Source organism: Candoia aspera, chromosome 3 (genome assembly GCF_035149785.1).
Source record: "Candoia aspera isolate rCanAsp1 chromosome 3, rCanAsp1.hap2, whole genome shotgun sequence".
NCBI lineage: Eukaryota > Metazoa > Chordata > Lepidosauria > Squamata > Boidae > Candoia > Candoia aspera.
The window spans coordinates 108,427,745-108,448,463 of NC_086155.1; the positions used below are offsets into that span (position 1 = coordinate 108,427,745).

The following is a 20,719-nucleotide window of genomic DNA, read 5'->3' on the forward strand; positions in this document are numbered from 1 at the left end:
GGCTCAGTTACCTAGCTGGCTTTGTGCTTAAATCAGGACTAGAACTCATGGTTTCTAGCCCAGTGTCTTTAACCACTACACCAAATTGGCTCTCATCAGAAATCTTCAAAAAAGTTGGAGCCAAAACAGGGAGGAGTGGTGATTGGTATGAAACGCATGCAAGAAGTGAAATGCTAATAAAGAGTGCAGTGACTGATTACTGAAAGGCGTACTGTATATGGTAAGGAGCTTGAAAGAACAATTTAAATTTAAATGTAAATGTGTATGTATGTTTAGGAAACTAAAAGAAAGGGGCAGAATGAAAGATCTGAATGAAGATGATACAGTCCTATGAAATGCTATTGATAAATATATGCAGGGAAGTTATAGGTTTAATTATAAACAGAAGGACTAAAAATGTACGCAGGAAGTATGAATTGGTGTCATTTAGGTTGTGGTAGTAGGAATTCATAGATGTTTGTGATGTGGTCAGTGGTGGGATCTGCCAGAGTGATTGCTGCCGGCCCCTTTAAGCTGCTGCAGGTATGCCCTCTCCCTCTGGGTCACTGGACACTGTCCTTCATGAACCTTTTGGCTTGGGCTGTAGGAGAGGCCAGACATCTGGCTTCCGCACAGGAATCTTCTCATACATTGTTTGACGTTTGATCTCTGAAATGCTTGTCAAATTTTATGTGGATTCCGCATATACAGTACATGTGTTTAGCATTCTTTTGAATGTTTATTATCAAAACCAAATGAGAATGTTGCTTTCCAGTAGAAACATAGTTTAAAATTCCATGGCATTGTCTAGTTTGACACTGAAAGTTACTTAGCTCAATAGTATAAAAACAGCAGCAAGGAGAAGTGGAATGACAAGGATTTTGAGCAAAACAAAGAAAGAGAAAAACTTCTGAGAGTTGGGTACAGTTCGTGTCCTTGTGACTTTCAGCGTTCGGTCCCACTGCGTTAGGATGGCATCTCTTGCTCCATCCCACTTCCCTGGCCCAGTGAGACGAAACTGATATGGACTGCAGGGGCCAAAGAAGACTTTCAGTGCCAGCCAAGGGTCTTTCAAAAAGAGAAGTGGGATGTTGGGCTTGACACCTATGCTAGAGGAGATTTCATCCATATAGAGAATGTAATCTGTCTGCAGGGTGTCACTCTGGCCAAACCTTAAAAGAAAAAAAAGAGAAAGTTTGGTTGAAGCATTTTGAAGGAGAACAAGGAAAAACTAAGGAAAGCCCCTCCCCCCTCCCCCCTTTAAAAATGTTGGTTTCTGTTAGGAAATCAAGGGTCAAATATATGGATAGATAAAAAGAATAGTTACTGCTGAAGCCCGGAAGGAAAACCAAATTCAGCAAAAACACCACAACTCCATGGAGTTTTTGGATGATTAGTGTTCCTTTTGCAAAAACTCATCCCTCATCCTGCCTGGCACTGGGCTTCAGGTCTTTCAAGGGGAAAGTAGATTGATGCTTTTTCTGGTCTCCTTCATAAGATCCACTGGGATTTATTTATTTTCTACATACAACCTGACAGATACATAGAACAGGAAGTAAGGATGTGGATTGTGATTGTTCAGTCTGTTTATCTTATTTCTCTTTTGTGTGATGTGAGGATGAAAGGATTTTAGTTGTTAAATGGAATAACTTCATCTGATGAAGTGAGCTGTAGCTCATGAAAGCTTATGCTTTTAAATAAAATTTATTAGTCAGAAAAGATGCTACCAGACTCCTCCAGATTTTTTATAAGAAACAGAGATTTTTTTGTTCCTTCTCAGTGTTAGACCATCAGGACAAAAGACAGTAGTGAACTGTCTCCAAAGTACTTTTTAGGACTTGAAGTGATGGTTTGAAAATTTCTTATATGGGTAGAGATTTAAAATGGCATTATCTGCAATGAATACATACCATTTGAGCTTCTTCCCCATTTTCTCATCTATGTCATCCATCATGGTGGTCTTTGAAGGCAGCTTACATAATCCTGTAAAAGAAGGAAGAATTGGCTATGATTCCTCACTATATTCACTTTCTTTTTCACAGATTCAATAAGCATGTCCTTCTACCCACCTCTTTATTCATACATGCTGCATTATTTTAAGTGAAGTGTCATAATGGGTTACTTCAAAATATACAGGCTGGATTTTCAATGATTTGAGGAGTTGGATATAGGCAAACAGTAATCAAAGAGAAGTTTCAAGAAAGAAAGGTAAATGCAGAAAATATTAAAGGTGGAAGATCATTCAGAGTATTTTGGCCCTAATCTGACTAGGTAACTGCTTGTAACCAAAACAAAAATATAGATTCTGATCATGGATCTTCCATATCAGATATCAAGTTTTACTCTGAATTTAAGCCAGCTCTGTATGATTCATGTAAAATTAGGGTTAATAATTTGCTTAATTTGAAGACATGAAAATGACAAGTGAGATGAGAAGCTGGGACTTCCTGATGTTCAGCTTTATCACCATACTAACCCTTAAACACTCTTGTAGCCCAGCGAGCCTGAAGCTCTGCAGTTGGGATAGCTGATCCAAGGGATTGGACTAAGCCAATAACTGCCATGGTTGGTTTCTCCAACACAGGGGAGAGAATGCTTTTGTACAAGGTGACTTCATTATTTCTACTCTTTATAATGGATTCATCATCCATGAAGGGGTAGGCAAAGGTGTAGCCTGTAGCAAAGATGACATAATCAAGGCCTTCCAGCACAGTCCCATCTTGAAATATTGCAGAGGTTTCTGTAAACTCCTTCACGTTGGGTTTCACCACAATGGTGCCACAGATAATGCAGCTTGGGAGGTCATCATTGAAGACAGGCTCCTTTCGCAGAGTCCTAGGCAGAAAGAGAAGAGAGGCTGTACTGCAGGGGGGCCCTTTAAATTGACAGATACCACTTTCTAAAAAGGGACAAACATTGTTGTTGCTGTCTCATGATCCCATGAAAAAGAGTTCAGGGCAGGATCATTCTTCGTCTTTACTGCTCCTTCATCCTTTCTACCTGATCTGCAGCAATGGAATGCTGATACATGGTGTTCATCAATGTTGTAATTTGTCTCTTTTTGAACAGAGGGAAAAGAAGAGAACTTTTGAACAATTTGATCAAATGCATTCTGCTCATTTTGCTTATGATATAATTTCTCAGGCATTTTATTCTTCCCCATTTTTCTTTTTTTCAGGTTTAAATTTTTATATCACATTGTCCTACTGTTTGATGCACATACTAACACACACACTTAATTATTTATTCAGTAAAGCATGTTTGAAAGAAAATGAAGGCTTCCACCTGGAATCTCAGCCTAGCTTCAAGAGAAATTGTCCACATTGACATTCTCAGCCAGTTGTTACTTTTAAAACTGCACACATGTTTAGTTAAATACATTCATGAATGATGTTAAGTGTCACCTGGGCCAAAGTGCAAGACCACAGGTTCTAAGGCCTCTTGTAAATATGGTCCTAGGATGCCTCCAAGAGCTGCTACCAAATTACAATTTTAATGTGACAGAGGGAAGGTACTGTCAAATATATTTGTAACTGAACTTAATTTAATTTAAATTTTAAAAAATAGTTTTTGTCCTGGCCTCATCTCTTTGGGGATTTGACCCCATCATACCATTGCAAGGCCAAGTGTGGCCTCTGGTCTTGAAAAGCTGGGCATGCTTGACTTGCCATTGTCCCCAGTTAAGGATAAGCACTTTGCAATATGAACAAAAAACAGCTCATGAGAGAAAAAACACCAAAGAGATATGTCCCATCTGAAAGCAGTGATGAGGAATATCTGGGCTATCGGACTAATCCAGTGAGTCCTCCCATGGCTCCGTCTCTCCCCAGAGATACCACATTTTCCCATCAGACTGAACAGGTCTATATTTGCAGCCACCCACCTGGAGCACTTTCAAGCTTATGGCTCTGTCTTAGCCACTTTGCACTGAAACATTTTTGTTCTTAGCTGTTGGAATGTGCCTTGGGAAACATGAGGTTCCACTCCCTGCTCAGTTCAGGATCTTTTATAGCATTCTTGACAGTTTCCCTTAGAGCAGGGTTTCCCAAACTGTGAGGTGCATCTCCCTTGGAGAGGTGCAGACAGAGTCCAGGGGAGGTGTGAAGAATGTTTTAGTTACATTGTTACAATAAATCCACCTTTCCCAAAGTTTCATTGTAGTGAATTCATTGTTCATTTGTGTTCATTTTGGTGTTTGGATTTTTAGGGGAGGTGTGTACATTAAGATTACATGAAAGGGAGGTGTGATGGCAAAAACTTAGGAACCCCTGCTTTACAGGACTCTCCACAGCTATCTGTACTTCTGCCAATCAACTCTCACCATTAGGAAGTTGCTTGTAATGTTAAGTCAAAATATACTTTCCTGACATTTTCACCCACTGGTTCATTTTCACTCATTGGTTCTTTTTTTTTACTGGACTTGACAGACCAAGTCTTCTCTCTCTATTCTGTAGGAAGCCTTCAGATATTCAGATCATGCTGTCAAGTCTCCCTGTAATCTTAGTTATTACTTATATTACTTATATCCTACTTATTCAGGGTAAAATATCCAGCTCTTTTAACAATTCCTTGTAAGACAGACAAATGATTTTAGGAGCAAAAGGCTGTAGAAAGAGCTATGGGCAGAGCATGGATTACTATTACAAGAAGAAACTCAATATGTTATTTGCAAAGTCTGAGGCAGGTTGCATATTATGTAAGCTCACATACATGCAGAGGAAGTTCTTATGAAAAACAACTAGTACAGGTGAATCCATAATCAAATTCATAATTGAATTGAGTTGTTAACTAGGACCAAAGTACTGAGCTTTTCATCATGTAGAAGATATGATAAGGGGTAGGATTCTGATTGGATAAATTCTACGAACATGCAAACAACAACAGACTATTGCAGGAAGACAATTAGATTTTACTGCAGAGATTTCAGGAGCCTTGTAAATATTAAGAACACAAATGCAAGTCCTACAAAACAAAGGAGAAGAGTATGAATGTTGGAGAAGGGTACATAGAGGAACAACTAGCAGTACGCAACACAAAAAAAGCAAAGAAATAATGACAGAATGAGACGTCAGAGATTGAATGGGACCCAAAATACTGAACTGGAATGTCCTCACCTGGCAGCATATGAAACTGCAAACCAGAAAATCATTTTATAAAATCTTAGAAGGAAAAAGGCATGAAAGAGAGAAGTACATGATTCAGAATGGCAAGGGCAAGGCAGACATTCATATTCAAAGACCAGCTCATTTTAGCAACAGCCATCTCTGGAAATGAAATAGATAGATAGTAATATTGGAAAGTTTAATTATAGCAACAGAAAAGAAAATTCAGAACAATTCAGAACTGATTCAGTTGTAATGGATCTCAGCCAAATCATCAGGAAGAAACTTGATCAATTCTCCACATTGGAAAATATAAGTGTACTATTTGGATATTGGCACCTAAAACTAGAGGAGGAAAGCAATTAGTTGTGTGGGTGTATATACATATACATATACATATACATATACATATACATATACATATACATATACATATACATACACAACTAGCCATTTGGGAGAGGGGGATACATAAGGCTACTGTTTTTAATCTGATAGCTTATGAGATTTTTTAGAAAAAGGAATATGGAGTTTTCGGAGGACTCAAAAGAGATGGGATATTCATAAACCACATATTATGTGGGCCTGTATGGAATGAGAATAATGCCAGACTCACTGCACATCTAAAAAGTTGTAGAGAGAGAAACTTTAAGCTTAATTCACAGAAAATGCAACCCGGGGTCACCAGCTTATGCTATTTCAGACATATGCATTATGAGAAAGGGTTTGGGTATTTTCTGTTTTGCTTATTTCATAAAACAGAACAAAGGAAAAAGGAATAAAAGAATAACAAAGTAGAAAAAAAGAAATCAATGAACAACAGTGTGTGTGTGACCACTCTGCAGCAGTTAGAAAGCTGGCAAATTAAGGCTAAATTGGAAATAGTAATGGACATGTTTTATGACTTAGTAAAATTCTCACCTGAATTAGTCCAAGCATCAGTGCATCTAAGAGACTCATTGGAAAAAGAAATGCAGTACAAAAATAGGATGAAATCTAGAAGACTCTTTGCTAACCAATTAAAAAAAAAAGTATACACCAATACTTTCATAAAAACAAGCCCCAGGACAAGGGAATGCATCAGAATGAGAGAAGTTCTAGTACAAGAATAGAGACCAACAGTATACACATCATCGCAGGGTTAGTTTGAGGGGATCACAGCATGCACAGCTGTACCCCCCTCCCCCGGCTTAACAACAAGGAAAGCAGGCTATGGACAACCTTTGAGAGTGGGACAGCAGGTGGTTCCAGCTGCCTGCTTCCACCAGTCTACCTTGGAGAGGGTGGGCTTATTGGCACTGCCTGGCTGCCCCATTGCCAAAAAGATAGGCAACCATTTCTGGAGGGGAGTAACAGATGACTTCATCCTGTTAATCCCTCCCTCACCTCCAGTGTGACCTCAGGGTGTGTTTTTCTGCTCCATTTCCAAAGTATATTTTTCCTTGTTACCTGTTTGGGATAGCAGGCTAAGCCCAGTGGTTCATGCCCCCTTTAGCTAAGCCAACGCCTATCATGCCCTCCTGGGTTCTACACCTCCCTTTATAGGCAGAGCTGAAATAGCACAGTGACTCTGATCATTTTGCTTAGCATAGGAAAAGCTGCTAATTTGAAACCTGGCAGAATATTTGTTTGATTATGGGCAATCAAGTTGACGTTGACTTTTAGTGATCATATACTGTAGACAGATTTTCTCCAGGGAAATATAAATATACGCACACATACAACACACAGATGTATGGACACAGATAAACATGTATATACAAATATGCAAAGTAAATTATGATTTTAATTCTCCTAAGAACCTAGTTTTCTCACTGGACTTTAAGAAAAACAAATATCCAGGGATAGATTGTTTTATCATTTTCCCACTCACCTAAGGTAGAAGGGCAGGAGCTGGGGGTGAAACCCTTTTACTTCAGGTGACTGAAAAAATGGTAAAATGATGTATCCCTGGAGTTTATTTTTTAAAAAGGCCAGAGAGAAAACAAGGTGGTTAGAAAACTAAAATTTGCATTTTTTTAAAAAAAGGCTTCAGCTGGATTTTGAACCAAGAACCTTACATACACACATACACTTACAGCATGCACATAGACATATATATTCAGCAAGCCCACAGGAAGGAAAGTGACTGGCTACTACTTTGATGGAAGGGACAGGTGGGAAGGCACAACAGCAGGGGAACTGTCCAGTGGGGGGCTGTGGTAGCCTGCAGTCCAGACTGAACATTTTGTAAGCTGTTGCCAAGTGACATAGACAAGACTGAAGCAGGCAGGAGCACAGGACAGCACTAGCTTAAATGGTAACTGCCTATCTGCTTCTCATCAATGGGATTTTCAGGCGAGCAGGTGCTAACACAGCTCTGAGTTAGCCAAAGGGCAGATCAGGCTAACAGGATTTATGAGCAGTCCAGTTTACCTATTGGCTAATGCCTCTCCATGTTAGCCAATAGAGAAATCAGGCCAATGGGGTTTTCCAGTAGGCCAGTTAACCCATTAGCTAATGTTGATAGATCAGATCAACTGGTCTGGATTGCCCTGATAGTGATGCTACTCTGTTCCCAGATCGTTTTGTCAGTGATCTTCTTTCTTCTAAAGCACACTGTCTCTTCCTCCTTCCCCCTCATCTTGTTTTATAGGAATTGATATACAGTGTTAATCTAGGGCTATGTCTGGGAAGACTCCAACCTTGTATTGCACGTTCTTTAAACTGGCCTTACAAAACAATCATACTTGTAGAGCTGTGGCAGGGATTATTGCACTGAACAGACTTCTACTCCACAGATAAAATGTTTAAAGTGCTTCAAAGATTCTGCTAAAAGTGCTGAAGCTTTCAAGACTGCCCCCTCCCAAAGAAAAAGTTAAGGAGTGAAACTGTGTTTGCTTATTGGGATTGACATAAAAGTTTATGTAACATTTTCCTGATTGGATTTTGGCTTTGAGCTGATATGGTTGGGAAAATACACTTCTAATCTCATTGTTTGTATAAAGTGAACCATGTGCCTTGCACAAATCAAACTCACTTCAGAAGAATATTTAAACTATTTAACAATTCAGACAGACCATGACTTATTTATAGATTTGTTCTTACAATTCATAGTGTCTTTCCTGGAAAAGTCAAATTATTATTATTATTATTATCGTTTTATCTAGAAATATATTTAGTTAAAATGTTGATTTCTTTGCAGCAAGATAACAGGATTGACACTTTAAGGCTAAATTCTTTTCAGAGCATGTGAAAGAGTACCATTGCACATTTCATGTGCATTTCACAGTTCATACTTGGCTTTTTCTTGCCCCATTAGTGTCTTTGCTTCGGCAAATTTTTATTCTGCTTCAGGGCATGGAACTTGTTCATGTTTATAAATTCAGTCCATAAGGATATATATTTATTTACATTAATCTTAACATTGTAAGAATTATCTAAGATTCTGTTATGTTACATTACTTCACATAATTCAAAGCACAATTTTTTAAATTTTTAAAATATTTTTTAATAAATTCAGTTCAATGCTATCAAAAAGCAGGATCCTTCTACACATCTGTAGATATCATGTAGAAAATGATATGGGCACATTAATAATATTGTAGAAATGTTAGTGTGCCATTATTAGCATTGTACAAAATGGTGCCATATGGGTGGACCTCTTCTGGTTTTAGGGGTAATTTAAATGGCTCAGGAAATTAAGGCAAACCATATGTTACACGAAAAAAGGAGAAACTTCTATATCAAGAGTGTACAACTTTTTCTGGGCCAAAGGCCATACTTGACGTTTGAGTGGCTAGAGTTTACACTAACAGAAGTAGAGGATAAGAAGAAAACTGAATTTGATTTGGTTATATTTACATCAACATTGAAATTAAAATTAAATATAGTTGACACAGTTATTCTCTAGTCACACATTTGAACAATTCTCCCCTGCTTTCACTTTACAAGTGACTTATTCATATGCTAAGGCAGCTTTCCCATTCTTGAGCCCATCATCAGATACATTAGAACGATTTCCATCATTTCCAACCAGCATATCCACTCTGACTCAATTAGGAATTAGCTAGAGTTTGCTTTATTGTATGGGCTTTGGCTTGTTGTCTTAGTTTGTCTATTTTAATGTTTTGAAAGCTGTATTAAAGATCAGTTGATCAAGAGGTGAATTTAAGACTTCTAAATAAGCAATATATTTGCCCACCACTATGGATCTGGCAGAGGGGATGTGTTTTGACAGGATCTCACTATAGGCTTTTTCGTTCAGTACATTACCTATTCACGGGCATCAGGCCATAGTTCTCATGTTTAAACCAACTATTCATTTTCTTCACATACAGCCAGTCAGAGATGGCTGTTGGGAGAGTGTTTCTGAGGAATGCTTCAAAGCGAGTTACAATCAGCATGTCCCAAGGGTAGCCTTTGTCCCAGACACGACTCATTATCCAGGATCCACTTCTAGAGCTGATGCAAACCTTTAAAAAACAAGGATGGGATACAAAAATGTGAAACCCATGCTACAGGGCCATGCATGCCACCATCTCAACCCCCTTCCATTATACAAAGTATTTTTAGCCAAGTTTGGAGGCTTCTCATGCTGTGAGAATCCAGAGTGCACAGACATTTTCTGTTTGTAGAAACCAGTCAGGCTTCGTTATGGCTTTATATGTTATATGAACCCAGTCTCTGTTATTGTAACCCTCAAACTGTAGCTTAATACTGAGAGTGTAGTGCCAGTTAAGCTATGGTTTAACATGAACTCATCTTAGACCACTATGACCGATTGGCAAAGATCCTCCAAGGCCTGGGAGTGATGGGTCCCTCTCACACTGATGGAGAAATTGAGCTTGGATCCTTCTGCATGTAATTCACCTCAAAGTGCCCATGTGTAATCTCTAATTTCTCTTATACTATGCACAAGTTGGTTTAAATGAAGCGCATTTAAGTCCCTTTGAAATAGACCTCATGGGAAATGGCATAGCTTTGGATGGGTTACACTGAGAATTAGACCAGAGCTAATCAGGGTGGAGGCAATACCTGAGAGGCTGTGTGACTGAGCTCAACAGCAATGTCGCTCCCAGAGTTCCCTAGGCCAATCACCAGAACTTTCTTCCCCTTGAACTTTTCAGGGCCTTTGTATTCCCGGCTGTGGAATAAGGTACCCTGAAATTTCTCTAAACCTATATGGAAAAAGTTTGAAAACAAACCAGTGTTGTAACAAATGAAATATTCCAGCAGATCAAAGCATTATTAAAACCAGTAATACAGTTAACTGAAAACAGAGCGAGATCTGACATGGATGTACATACATATCTTGAGTTTTCCCACTGATTCCATTCTTGTCATCTATATTTATCTCAGCTTCCACTATTACTATTTCCTAGAGCAGTGTTTCTCAACCCTGGGAACTTTAAGATGTGTGGACTTCAACTCCCAGAATTCTCCAACCAGCCATGGAAACACAGTCCTAGAGTACTTGATCTGAATGCCACATTGCCCCTAAAAGTGAAGCATATTGCTACCCAATGGGATTTTCTTTATAGCTTTGTGGGGAGGGATTTTAAGTGGGATAGTAGCATAGTAGGAAATGGTTTTGAAAATCCTTCTCATGTGCCATGATCCCAGTCCAACTCCCCATTGCTAGCAACTACTATTAAAGGTAAAACTGGTATGTTAATGTACTCATGCATTTAACTGTAGGCTCAATTTAGCTTTGACATATCTACAGGGAAGAAAATACAGTGGCACTTTAGCTGCATCCAGGAAAAAGCATGGGAGTCTCTTGTATCACTCATACAAACAATTCACAAGGTATGTTTCATCACTTTGGTTAATCAAAGGTTAGTTCTGTTTGGTATAAATGAAGCATAATAATAATAACAAACTCCCCATGCCAAGAATAGAGAAGAGCGCCACCAGCTCTAAGTTGTGCCTCTGATTCAGTCAGAGACAGGCATGTTTATCACAGTATGGATGCTTGCCCAGCAAAGACCTTACACATACTATTGTATGTGAATTGGATTTCATGTGAGCCCAAACCCTGATATACAGGATCAGGGATGGTGTGGAAATTAACGCATATATGTACAATACTGAAGAGGGCAGGGCTGCTCGCTCCACTCAGATGGTGACTTCCACTGATTTTAATAATTCTGAAGTAGGACATTTGTTGTTGTTTTTTTCATACCTATTTAATATATCCATCACTTACCAGGGAAGCTATCAACTGGGATATTTGGATAGACGTGATGTCCAGAGCAAACCATGACAGCATCAAAAGTAGTTGATTCCACCTTGCCATCCTTCTGTGTCATGACATCCCATTGGCCAGAGACAGAGAAATCTGGGTGCTTCTTAATATTGGTCACATCCGTCTTTGAAGAAATATTTAAGGATGTATGTATATATGTATGTATTTAAATAATTTATATGGTTGCCCATCTCACAACTGTGAGTCTGTGCAGCATACAAAGGTTGTTTTTAAACAACAATACAATAACCCATGATGCCCAAGTAAACCATACAGTATGTCCCAGTCATAAAAACCACAGCAACAGCACAGCTGGCCTAACTTCTTGGCTCAAATGCCTGGGGAAACAGGAGTCAATATGGTTCAAGATCCCAAGCAACTATATATAAATTACTGTTTATGCCATCAGATTGGTGTGAATGGATGCATCCTTATGGTTTACCGATAGCTTTTCTCAGGGAAATTAGGGAATTGACAAAAGGACCATGTAACCCAATCCTATGCAAGTTTACTCAGAAGAAAACCATCTTGTATAATAAGGCTTATCCCTAATATCTATCTATGTGGTAGGTAAGAGTTGAAAATTACTTGATGGCACACAATCAATCATTTACTCACTCACTCAATCAATCCCTAATAAATGCATTTAGGATTGCAACCTGTAATATATGTCTTAATCTGTATAGTATGCCAAGCCAGGCATTGACACTGCAGCACTCAGTGATGCCAAAGTGTCCGTGATACTTCAGATCATGTATAAATATCTTCAGATTATTCTTAAATTTTAATTTAAATGGCAGAAGTCTTATAAGATTGCCAATCCTTGCAAGTTATCAGTTGAGAACAATAAAGTATTGTGAGATCTCAGGGATGAAATTTTAGCCATGTTCATGAAAAACAAAATGGGGGGAAGGGGGGAAAGCTGTATCTGGATGGTGTCCAGCATCTGAAAAGCTTGCCAACTCTGCATGAAGCCATAATAATGAAAATTGTGTGGCTTTGACTCAGTGTATTCCAATTTGTACACCGTGGTTTATGCAGCACAATATATGAACAGCCTCTAATAGGAACCCAGATCGAACAAAATATATTAGGAACACAGATGCCCCCCCTCCATAAATCAACTTCAGCCTAACTCGACATTTGCACTTTAAAAAATAGGCCCTTTTTCAGATTTTCTCTTGTGAAAACCAGAATAATGTTCAAGTCAAGCAGTTCAGCACATTAGGCTTATGCAAAAGATTAAATCAATGCCAGTTATTAATTAAGTTTATTTGTTACAGATTCAAGCTGAGAGAAGCTCAGGAATTATAAATTTTCACTAAACAAAAAGAAAAGGCAATGCCAGGGATATAGGCAGAAGAAATGCAAGGTATCATTGTTATTCTGGTTCAAACAAGATCTGAGGGGTTAGCAGCCATCTTTCTTTGCTCTCCTAGTCCTATCACCCTGCCTTACTCACAGGATTTTATGAGAGCCCTAGAATGCTTTTTCCCCTCCATTTGTTATCCTCCCATCATTTTCCACTACTTCCATCAATTTCCCATCACAGTGGGGAAAACACCTTTTGACTGTTATCTAGGAGCCATAAGAAGCAGCACAGGTCAGGATCTATGGGTCTACAAACTAAATATGAACCAGCAATGAGAGGCAATTGCTAAAAACTCCTCAATCAGGTTGTAATCTCTTACCTTAAACTGTATGTATTTAAGGAGATCAAAATGCTTGGTGTATAGTTCAATATATTCCTGAATCTTGGAGTTGTGCATGTAGTTGGGAAAATTCTCTGGGAAAGGGAAGTCCATGTAGCACATCATTTCTTTGCACGAGTTGGTAAACACGGATCTGTAAATGCTGGCTCTGCCTTCCTCTGAAGACTCCTGGTAGAGAAAGGAAAACAAAGACAAGGAAGATAAAAAATTGTTGCCAGAAAGAAAGAAAGAAAGAAAGAAAGAAAGAAAGAAAGAAAGAAAGAAAGAAAGAAAGAAAGAAAGAAAGAAAGAAAGAACAAACAGAGGTGCAGGTGGAAATATTTACATTTAACTTGAAATTTGGGGTGCTGGATTTTTCTCAGCTCTGCTTTTTGCACAAAAAAAAGAGGCAGGAGATAAACTAGGAATGGTCTTTTCCACTGAGAGAAATGATGGATCATTTTGAGCTTGCCCATAAAATCTAGGCTTACTAACTGTCATGACCTCGTTGCAAGGCACAAAGAGCCTCACAACGTGGATCATGATCATTAAGGAAAAGGGGAAGAAGATAATCAAACCAGGGATTAACACAAGCACCCAAAGGCACCCACACCCATGGACCCATAAACAACTGAAAGGAGTGAAGATAAGAAGCACATGGTGCCCCGGAGGACACAACCGTCGCAGGGAGACAAAGAGGACACCGGGGAAAACGCCCAAGCAGCCATCAAGGGTCCCATCAAGAGGGATCGGGGCATTGAGGGGTGGGGGAGCCCGGGGCAATACAGGAGGGTATAAAAGGGGCACCCCCACACTACCTACCCCGTTCCCGTTTTTCGTTCTGTCAGCTATCATTCCAATAAACCAGAAATCCTTAATACCCATTAAGTGAGTCTGTGTCTTATTGCGAAGCGAGGCTGGCCCTGACACTAACCCAATTTTGCTTGTTCGTAGAATTGTAAGGCCAACAGGGCAAGGAAAAAGTTCTTAGATCAGCCACAGGGATCCCCACCTGAAAGATTTGCCAGAAGCCACCAAAATAGCTGATTGACCCAAAGAAAGCACAATATTCATAAAGCAAGTGGTGATTTGGTTGGATGGTCTCTCATGTACAGTAGACAGCAATAGCAGTTGCTTCTGGAATTCATATACTTGTATAGAAATCAATATAATCAATATAGAGCATTTCCTAGATGAATCAATTAATATTAATTCAGATTCTGTTGGTTAGGCCCAAGCTGAACACTGCAAAAAAACAACATGCAAGTTTTGGGGCTTTCCAGAACCAGGCAAAATATTACAAGGATAAGGAAGCAAGAAAGACAAAATATTTAATGGACTACATATGAGATTCTTCTGTGTGAGGGGGAATTTGGACCCCCAAGATTCTCTCTGGTATAAAGGAGCTGTATGTGCACACAGCAATATGTGCAGAGTGACCTCTCCCGTGCACCCTTGATTGATGGACTGAATTGGCATTAATCCTACACTTTCTGTTTCCCTGCAGAAAATACATCCAAATATGTCATAAAATGAAATGGCATATGCTGTTGGAAAATTACTGTGGATAATTTTCTGTTTCGTTTACACCAGCACACTCCCAGTCAATTCCTATATTCAGATCAGAGCAAGCACACACACCACTCAGTTCAGCTGGCAAATATATAGCTTGTTGTTCGTTTATTAAACATCTGCAAACATAAAAAGTTATCTGGCAAAATGGACAACAGGTGGGCAAAAATTTGGGGGGGGAGGGAGAGACATGAACAATTGGATGAAGAGAAACATGAATAACAGACAAGATATCTATCTCTATAAAAAGGGACAGAACTTTCTAGAGCAGTGTTTCTCAACCTTGGGAACTTTAAGATGTGCGGACTTTGACTCCCAGAATTCCCTACCCAGCATGGCTGGGTGGGAAATTCTGGGAGTCGAAGCCCACACATCTTAAAGTTGCCAAGACTGAGAAGCTCTAGCTCTGCCTTAGACCAACAAATTCCTCTGGGCAAATGGATATCGGCTGGGCTCTGTTTGTCTCAGCCTTGTGATTGCTGCCATTCCCCCACCCCCAAGAGGCTAGTGTCTTGCCAGGAGAAGGGGAGACCCTAGGAGATGAGGGGCATTTTTCATCCCATTAAGGACAAGACTGAGACTACTTGTACAATCCCCAGCAGGGCAAATAACTGAATTTGTTGGGAGAAGGCCCTTTGTGGGTTTCCTAAGGGTTTTTGTCAAGAAAGAAGGAAAGAAAAAAAAGGAAAAGGAACTTCCTCTTACAGATTCTGTTTAATCTATTAACCCTCCTTTGTTAAAGAAGACTCTTTGTGATGCTGGGAAATGCTCACCTATACTTGCCTCAGGCCAGGAATGCAGATTGTTGTTTATAGGGATGGGGATTATACTTGCAAATCTATCAGAAACATTTTCAAATGTCGGAAGAGGGATCAGTAATCAGTGGCATATTAGCCAGCCAATCTACCTTGGAACTTGAAAATTCCAAGTTTAGAGCAAAGTTTATTTCCATAGGGATGAAATAATAATTCCATATTGTTGAAATAATTCCATATTGATGAAATAATTCCATATTGTTTCTTTCTGAGCATTGTGGGTAACCTTACGACTACAACAGCCTTTTGGGGAGGGGAGGGGAGGGGGGCGGCAGTCAAGAAAAAAAAGATATTTTTCTTCTTTGCCAATGCCTCCTTCCTAGGGCTGAAAGAAAATGACTGGCTTTGTGCCTCAGGCAGGACTAGAACTCACAGTCCCCCAGTTTCTAGCCTGTTGCCTTCACCACTACACCATTTCCCATTTTTTCATTTAAGGAACTATATTTTTGTTGTAACTAGAGGCCTGCTCTAATTTGTGGACACTTCCCTGATTGACCCACTTGCCCCAGTGCTAGCCTTCAACCATTTTTTGAGGGCAGGAATACATAACATTGTGTTTTAGCTATCCCAAGCCCACTGGGAAGGCAACCTCCACGCATCTTTTTCTGCTATGTGTGAAAAGTGTTTTCTGAGTCATGCTGTCTCAAGTGGTGCCATTCAGATAACTTGTTGCACTACATTTCATGGTAGGCAAAAACTTTGAATCCAGTCAGTTACTTTGAGCTGAGACAGAAATGCTCCTGCTGGTCACCCACTACTCCACAACTATTTCTTTTTACAGGTTTACAGGTAAAACAATGAAAAGATGGACCTGAAGAGTAAGGAAAAAAGGCCAAGATGGCCACCACAACAGTGTGATTGAAGCTCTGCCTGTTTATTACAGTCTTGAGAACAAGAAGTAGGGATGTGAAAGGGGAAAAAATAAAATGCCTGCCATTGATGTCCGTGGGAACAAATTTGCAAGATCTTCCAAAACCAACTCAAGCAGAAGCTTCTGTGTGGATTTTTTTTTCTTTCTTTTTTAAAGACTGGGTCAGATTGACAAGATTTCTGCCACTTTCCCCTTCTAGCCTGAGTGGCAGGAAAAACAGCAAAATTGGTGTTTTTCTCTTCTTTTGCTGGTCCAGGAGGGGTAAAAAAAGGAGGGAAATCTACAATCAGAAGCTGTGGAAAACGCAGTCCAGACAGAACATCAGCCCAAGGGGAGGAGTCATCTGAAATCTGGAAATGAATTTCTTAAACCTTCTTCATTTCCAGCTGGTTTACTTTCAGGAATCCAGCAAGTTAAGCCTGGAGTCCAGAAAAGCCCAAAGCCTGCACAAAGACCCTGCCAATTTGAAAGCAATCCAAAGATTAAGGTAGGCCAGTATTCAGTCTAGCAGCATTTAATGTTATCTAAGATGTTTGCACTTGGATTAATATTCTGCAGATGGCTACAGAGGATTGCATAACTGAGACAAAAGACCACAGCTTATTCACAGGCAATGAAAGAAAGGACAGATGTCAAAATCCTGTCAAATGCACTCATTAACTTGGAGAGAGACTCCTCATGTTATAAGCTAAACTGGAATTGCAATGCCGTTAATTTTCTCCTGCTATTTCCTTCATTAACTATTGAATTATCTTCTGCAAACATACATATAATGTAAGTATGTATAACAGCAGTTGCAATTATTATTTGTAGTAATAACAGTTTCTTGAAAAATATTTATTTATCTGAAGTATTTATAACTTGCTTTGATCTGAACAGTCTCCCAGAGCAGCCTGGGAATCCATACCTTCACACTTGCACTATAAAATATACAACACAAAAAGAAAAAAGGAAGGGGGAAGCAAAGCAAAGGGAAACATGAACATTCAGATACCCAGTTCTTATTTTTATATGGACCTTTAAAAACCAGCTGTAGCATTTTAATTACCTTAATGCATTTGCAAGTTGGAAATGGAAACTGTTAGGAGACTAAAATATAGTAAAGATTTCTTTGAGTCAAGCTGGGGATTCCTTTGACTCCTGGGGATTTCCTACAGTTTTCTTGATGAAATATGGAAGCAGTTGGCCACTGCCTTTGACTTCCTGGTAGAGCCATAAGTTGCTGGTTTCTCAGTTAAGCTAAGGGAGTGGCTCCCTCCTTTATGCTTTCCTCTGCTAGAGCCTGAGGGAGAGACAGCTGGATGACAGTTGGAAGTGGTGGGAAGGGGGCAGGAGACAAAGCCTGATGGATCCAGTGGAAGAGAATATCTGTAGCTCAGGATTGAACTGCGGAATCCTTGATTATATGGCTTATGACCTGAACAATTTCAGCTGATTAAGTAAAAGTGTCCATAAATCTTGGTCCAATTGTGTGAGCCATCATAAGTGCACTTCACCTAGTTGTGCAATGAAACATCTGCAAGCAAACAACCAAGCTCTTTTTGGCTCCTGCTGCATCCTAGAACCAATGGCTTATGGCTCACACAATGGGACCAAGATTTATGGACACTTTTACTTAATCAGTTGAAATTGTTCATGTCGTAAGCCATATAATCAAATCAGTCAACCAACCAACCAACGAATTAAGAAAGGAGGGTGGTACTTTTCATGATAACAGCCAACTCCGGGGAAATAAACTATGTAAGATGTCACCCCTTTTTTGTTTCCATTTTCAATTTCTAAGCCTACTTCAGAATCTCATACATTTGTATTCCATTTGGATACCCTGCATAAATACAGAGAAATCTGATGGAGGGTGACTGGAGCCAGCCCAGCATGCTTTCACTGCAGCATGCAATTAAGTTTTTTAAAAATAAAAAGGACCCACGATTTCATCTGGTAAACAGGTGAGGTTACAAAGGAAGGAAGGAATAAAGTGGCCATAGCAGGTAGGATTCCCATGGACCAGTATTTCAAATATTTCCCTCAAATCTCTAATTGCTACATCATATTCAGCGGGAGAGGGGTTGTTGTTGTTGCAGAGCCCATGATATCATCACCCACTGATGCCATTACCCCATATTTGACTGTGAACTTTTAGGCATTAATCTCCCCCACTCCGTCTATCTTTCTTTCAGATTCCAGGACCGACCAAGTGAAGCATAAGTCAGTGCTTTTTCAGTGCTCTGCTGTAGCAGCAGGTTTATCCAATTCCTCTCTTAATATCTTAATATCTAGCTCCTGGACAGGATCACGACTGGGACATGCGTGGAGGTAAGAGATGTGGCCTTCTAGAACACGGATCACAGCCAGGCTCTACATGTTTCACAGATACCCTCTAGGGGTTACACCTGAGAATACCGAGTTGCCATCCCCAGAAATATATGAAGATGAACAGTGGTTCTCTAAATTCTCTTTAGCTGCACTGGGTAATGCTTACAAAGTACCTGTTTTTAGCAATGTAGATTAATTGCGGCTTGCAATTGGAAACAACTGGCCTACTGGAGATCTTATGAACTGATTTTAACTGATCCTTGATTGGTCAAATAAATCTTATTGGGCCCCCTCCAAGAGAGGCTCTGGCTAGCTGCTCAGATTTCCTGGGTTTTCAGATTATTTGGGTTCTCCAAATAAGAAAGTCCTGTTCAGACTCTGGAAGGCTCAGCTGGTGTACGGAAGGGGACACTCACACTGGCCCTCCCCTATCTACTCCCAACTTCCATGCATTCAGCTGTAAGTCTGAAGGGGAGCTGTACCCATCTTTACTTGCATTCTATTATAGCTCTGTGTGATCTGGGACCTACTCCATGTAAAGAGTAAAGAGATGGAGTAAAGAGATACAGAAATATGAATGGCTCCTATACTCTACCCTATTTAAAGTGTTTTATGAACTGAAGAAAGCTCTGCTCAGGACTTTTTCATACACTCCAACATGTTAAAGAAGGGACTTTTCATAATATGTTAGAAAGCAAGGACCAGCAATAAACTTCTTCCATGTACCAGCCAAGCATTTGTGTCCCACTATGATTTTTGATAGCACACATTCAGTAAAGTGAGTTAGAAAGATAACTCATATATTTGACAAATAATGTATATACATGTTGGGTGACACAATTTCACAATAATCATGTTTCTATAAGTTTTTCACTATCCATGATAAGCAAAATCTCTTATAACATCCTGCAAATCCAAGATATCTTGAGATAAGGTCTAAAAACATGTCAAATATTCTGCCAACCAAAGAAACAGGGATGGAACACTCCAGGCATAAGAAGAGCTCCAGCATACCCAAGGAAGTTTCAAGACCAGTATGTTTGTCACACAGGTGGGGTATTTAGATCTCACCGTGAATTGCCACAGTCCTCCAATGCTATCACTCCTCTCAAAACATGTTGGCTCCAGTCCCTCATCCAGGCAGCATTTGATGGATGTGAGACCACTCACTCCTGCTCCGATAATTGCTACACGGCGTACCATGGTTCCCTAATGGGAAAGGAATTATACAAACAAAGCTGGTTCTTTTCTTGCATTACAAAAATGAAAATGGTACAAAAGATCACAACAATCAGATCCTGGTTATGGCTATGATGTCCACTGTTGCCCCTTTATCTCTCTGCAAGAACACCAGTTTACCCCTCATGAGTCATCTACCTTAGCCTCTTAAGTTCTAGGTAATTTTTTTTAAGGATCAATAGGCTTTTAAGAGTCTAATAAGATACACCAAGACTGGAAAATGCCTCTGTGGAGAAGAATCTTTCTCAAAAAGACTTTTGGCATTGTCCCAAAGCCTAGAACTGGCATGGGCATGCAAAGACTCCTACTGTGTAATAGCTATATTGATATCCCTTCCTAGCTTCCCAATTTCAGGAATGCTGTTCTACGGAATACAGAACAGCGATCAGAGAGAGAAATACTGGTATAAATTTTCACCCTCTCCCTTTCCAGCTCTTGACCTGTTCCTTTTATATTTGCTGTTCCCTCCACACACAACATAGCTCCCATCACCTTACTTCTTTAGGCTGTTGCTGTTCTCCGTGTTCTGTTAGCTTCTTTATAGCACAGGAGTGACCTCAGCAAGAAAAGGCAAGTGTTTTTCCCTGCTGGTTTTGGAGCTGGCCTCTGAAAGATAGGAGGAGTTACATAACCTGTGGGCTGACTGTGGTTCCTGAGTATTTGCAGCCCTTGGGGAAACAGGAATGCACTGCAAAAAAAAAGAAAAGAAAAAAGAAAAGAAAATAGTGAGCAGCTCTTTCAAAGAAGTATAGGTACTGTCTGGTTCCTCAGGTGTTTTTGTTGGACTGATGGCTTTTAACTTGCTTATAAATGATTATAAATGAGCCATGGGCTGGTCAGTTTGGTTGGGAAATGGTTATTAACAAGGCTAGTACAGTTAAATGTCAATGAGTGAAAAGTGGTCTGAT

At 39.7% G+C, this 20,719-nt stretch overlaps 1 protein-coding gene across 1 annotated transcript; it reads right to left on the reverse strand.

The window, feature by feature from the left end:
- Positions 1–698: 698 nt before the first annotated feature.
- LOC134493779 (flavin-containing monooxygenase 3-like) lies at positions 699–20,436 on the reverse strand. Its single transcript, XM_063298551.1, has 9 exons — positions 20,309–20,436; positions 19,644–19,781; positions 13,002–13,190; positions 11,272–11,434; positions 10,098–10,240; positions 9,336–9,535; positions 2,456–2,814; positions 1,890–1,962; positions 699–1,151 (listed from the first exon to the last, which is right to left on the reverse strand). Exons 2-9 carry the CDS (start codon positions 19,773–19,775, stop codon positions 809–811), a joined length of 1,602 nt encoding a protein of 533 aa, XP_063154621.1. The 5' UTR covers positions 19,776–19,781; positions 20,309–20,436; the 3' UTR covers positions 699–808.
- Between the last annotated feature and the right edge of the window lie 283 nt (positions 20,437–20,719).

Bases quoted from the DNA above. Each gene is read 5' to 3' on its own strand.
- LOC134493779 (XM_063298551.1), bottom strand. From the start codon at position 19,775: ATGGTACGCCGTGTAGCAATTATCGGAGCAGGAGTGAGTGGTCTCACA. The intron at 11,435-13,001 runs GTAAGAGATTAC...ATTTCTTCAAAG, and splicing joins TTAAATACATACAGTTTAAG to ACGGATGTGACCAATATTAA. The intron at 10,241-11,271 runs GTAAGTGATGGA...TTTTCCATATAG, and splicing joins CCCAGTTGATAGCTTCCCTG to GTTTAGAGAAATTTCAGGGT.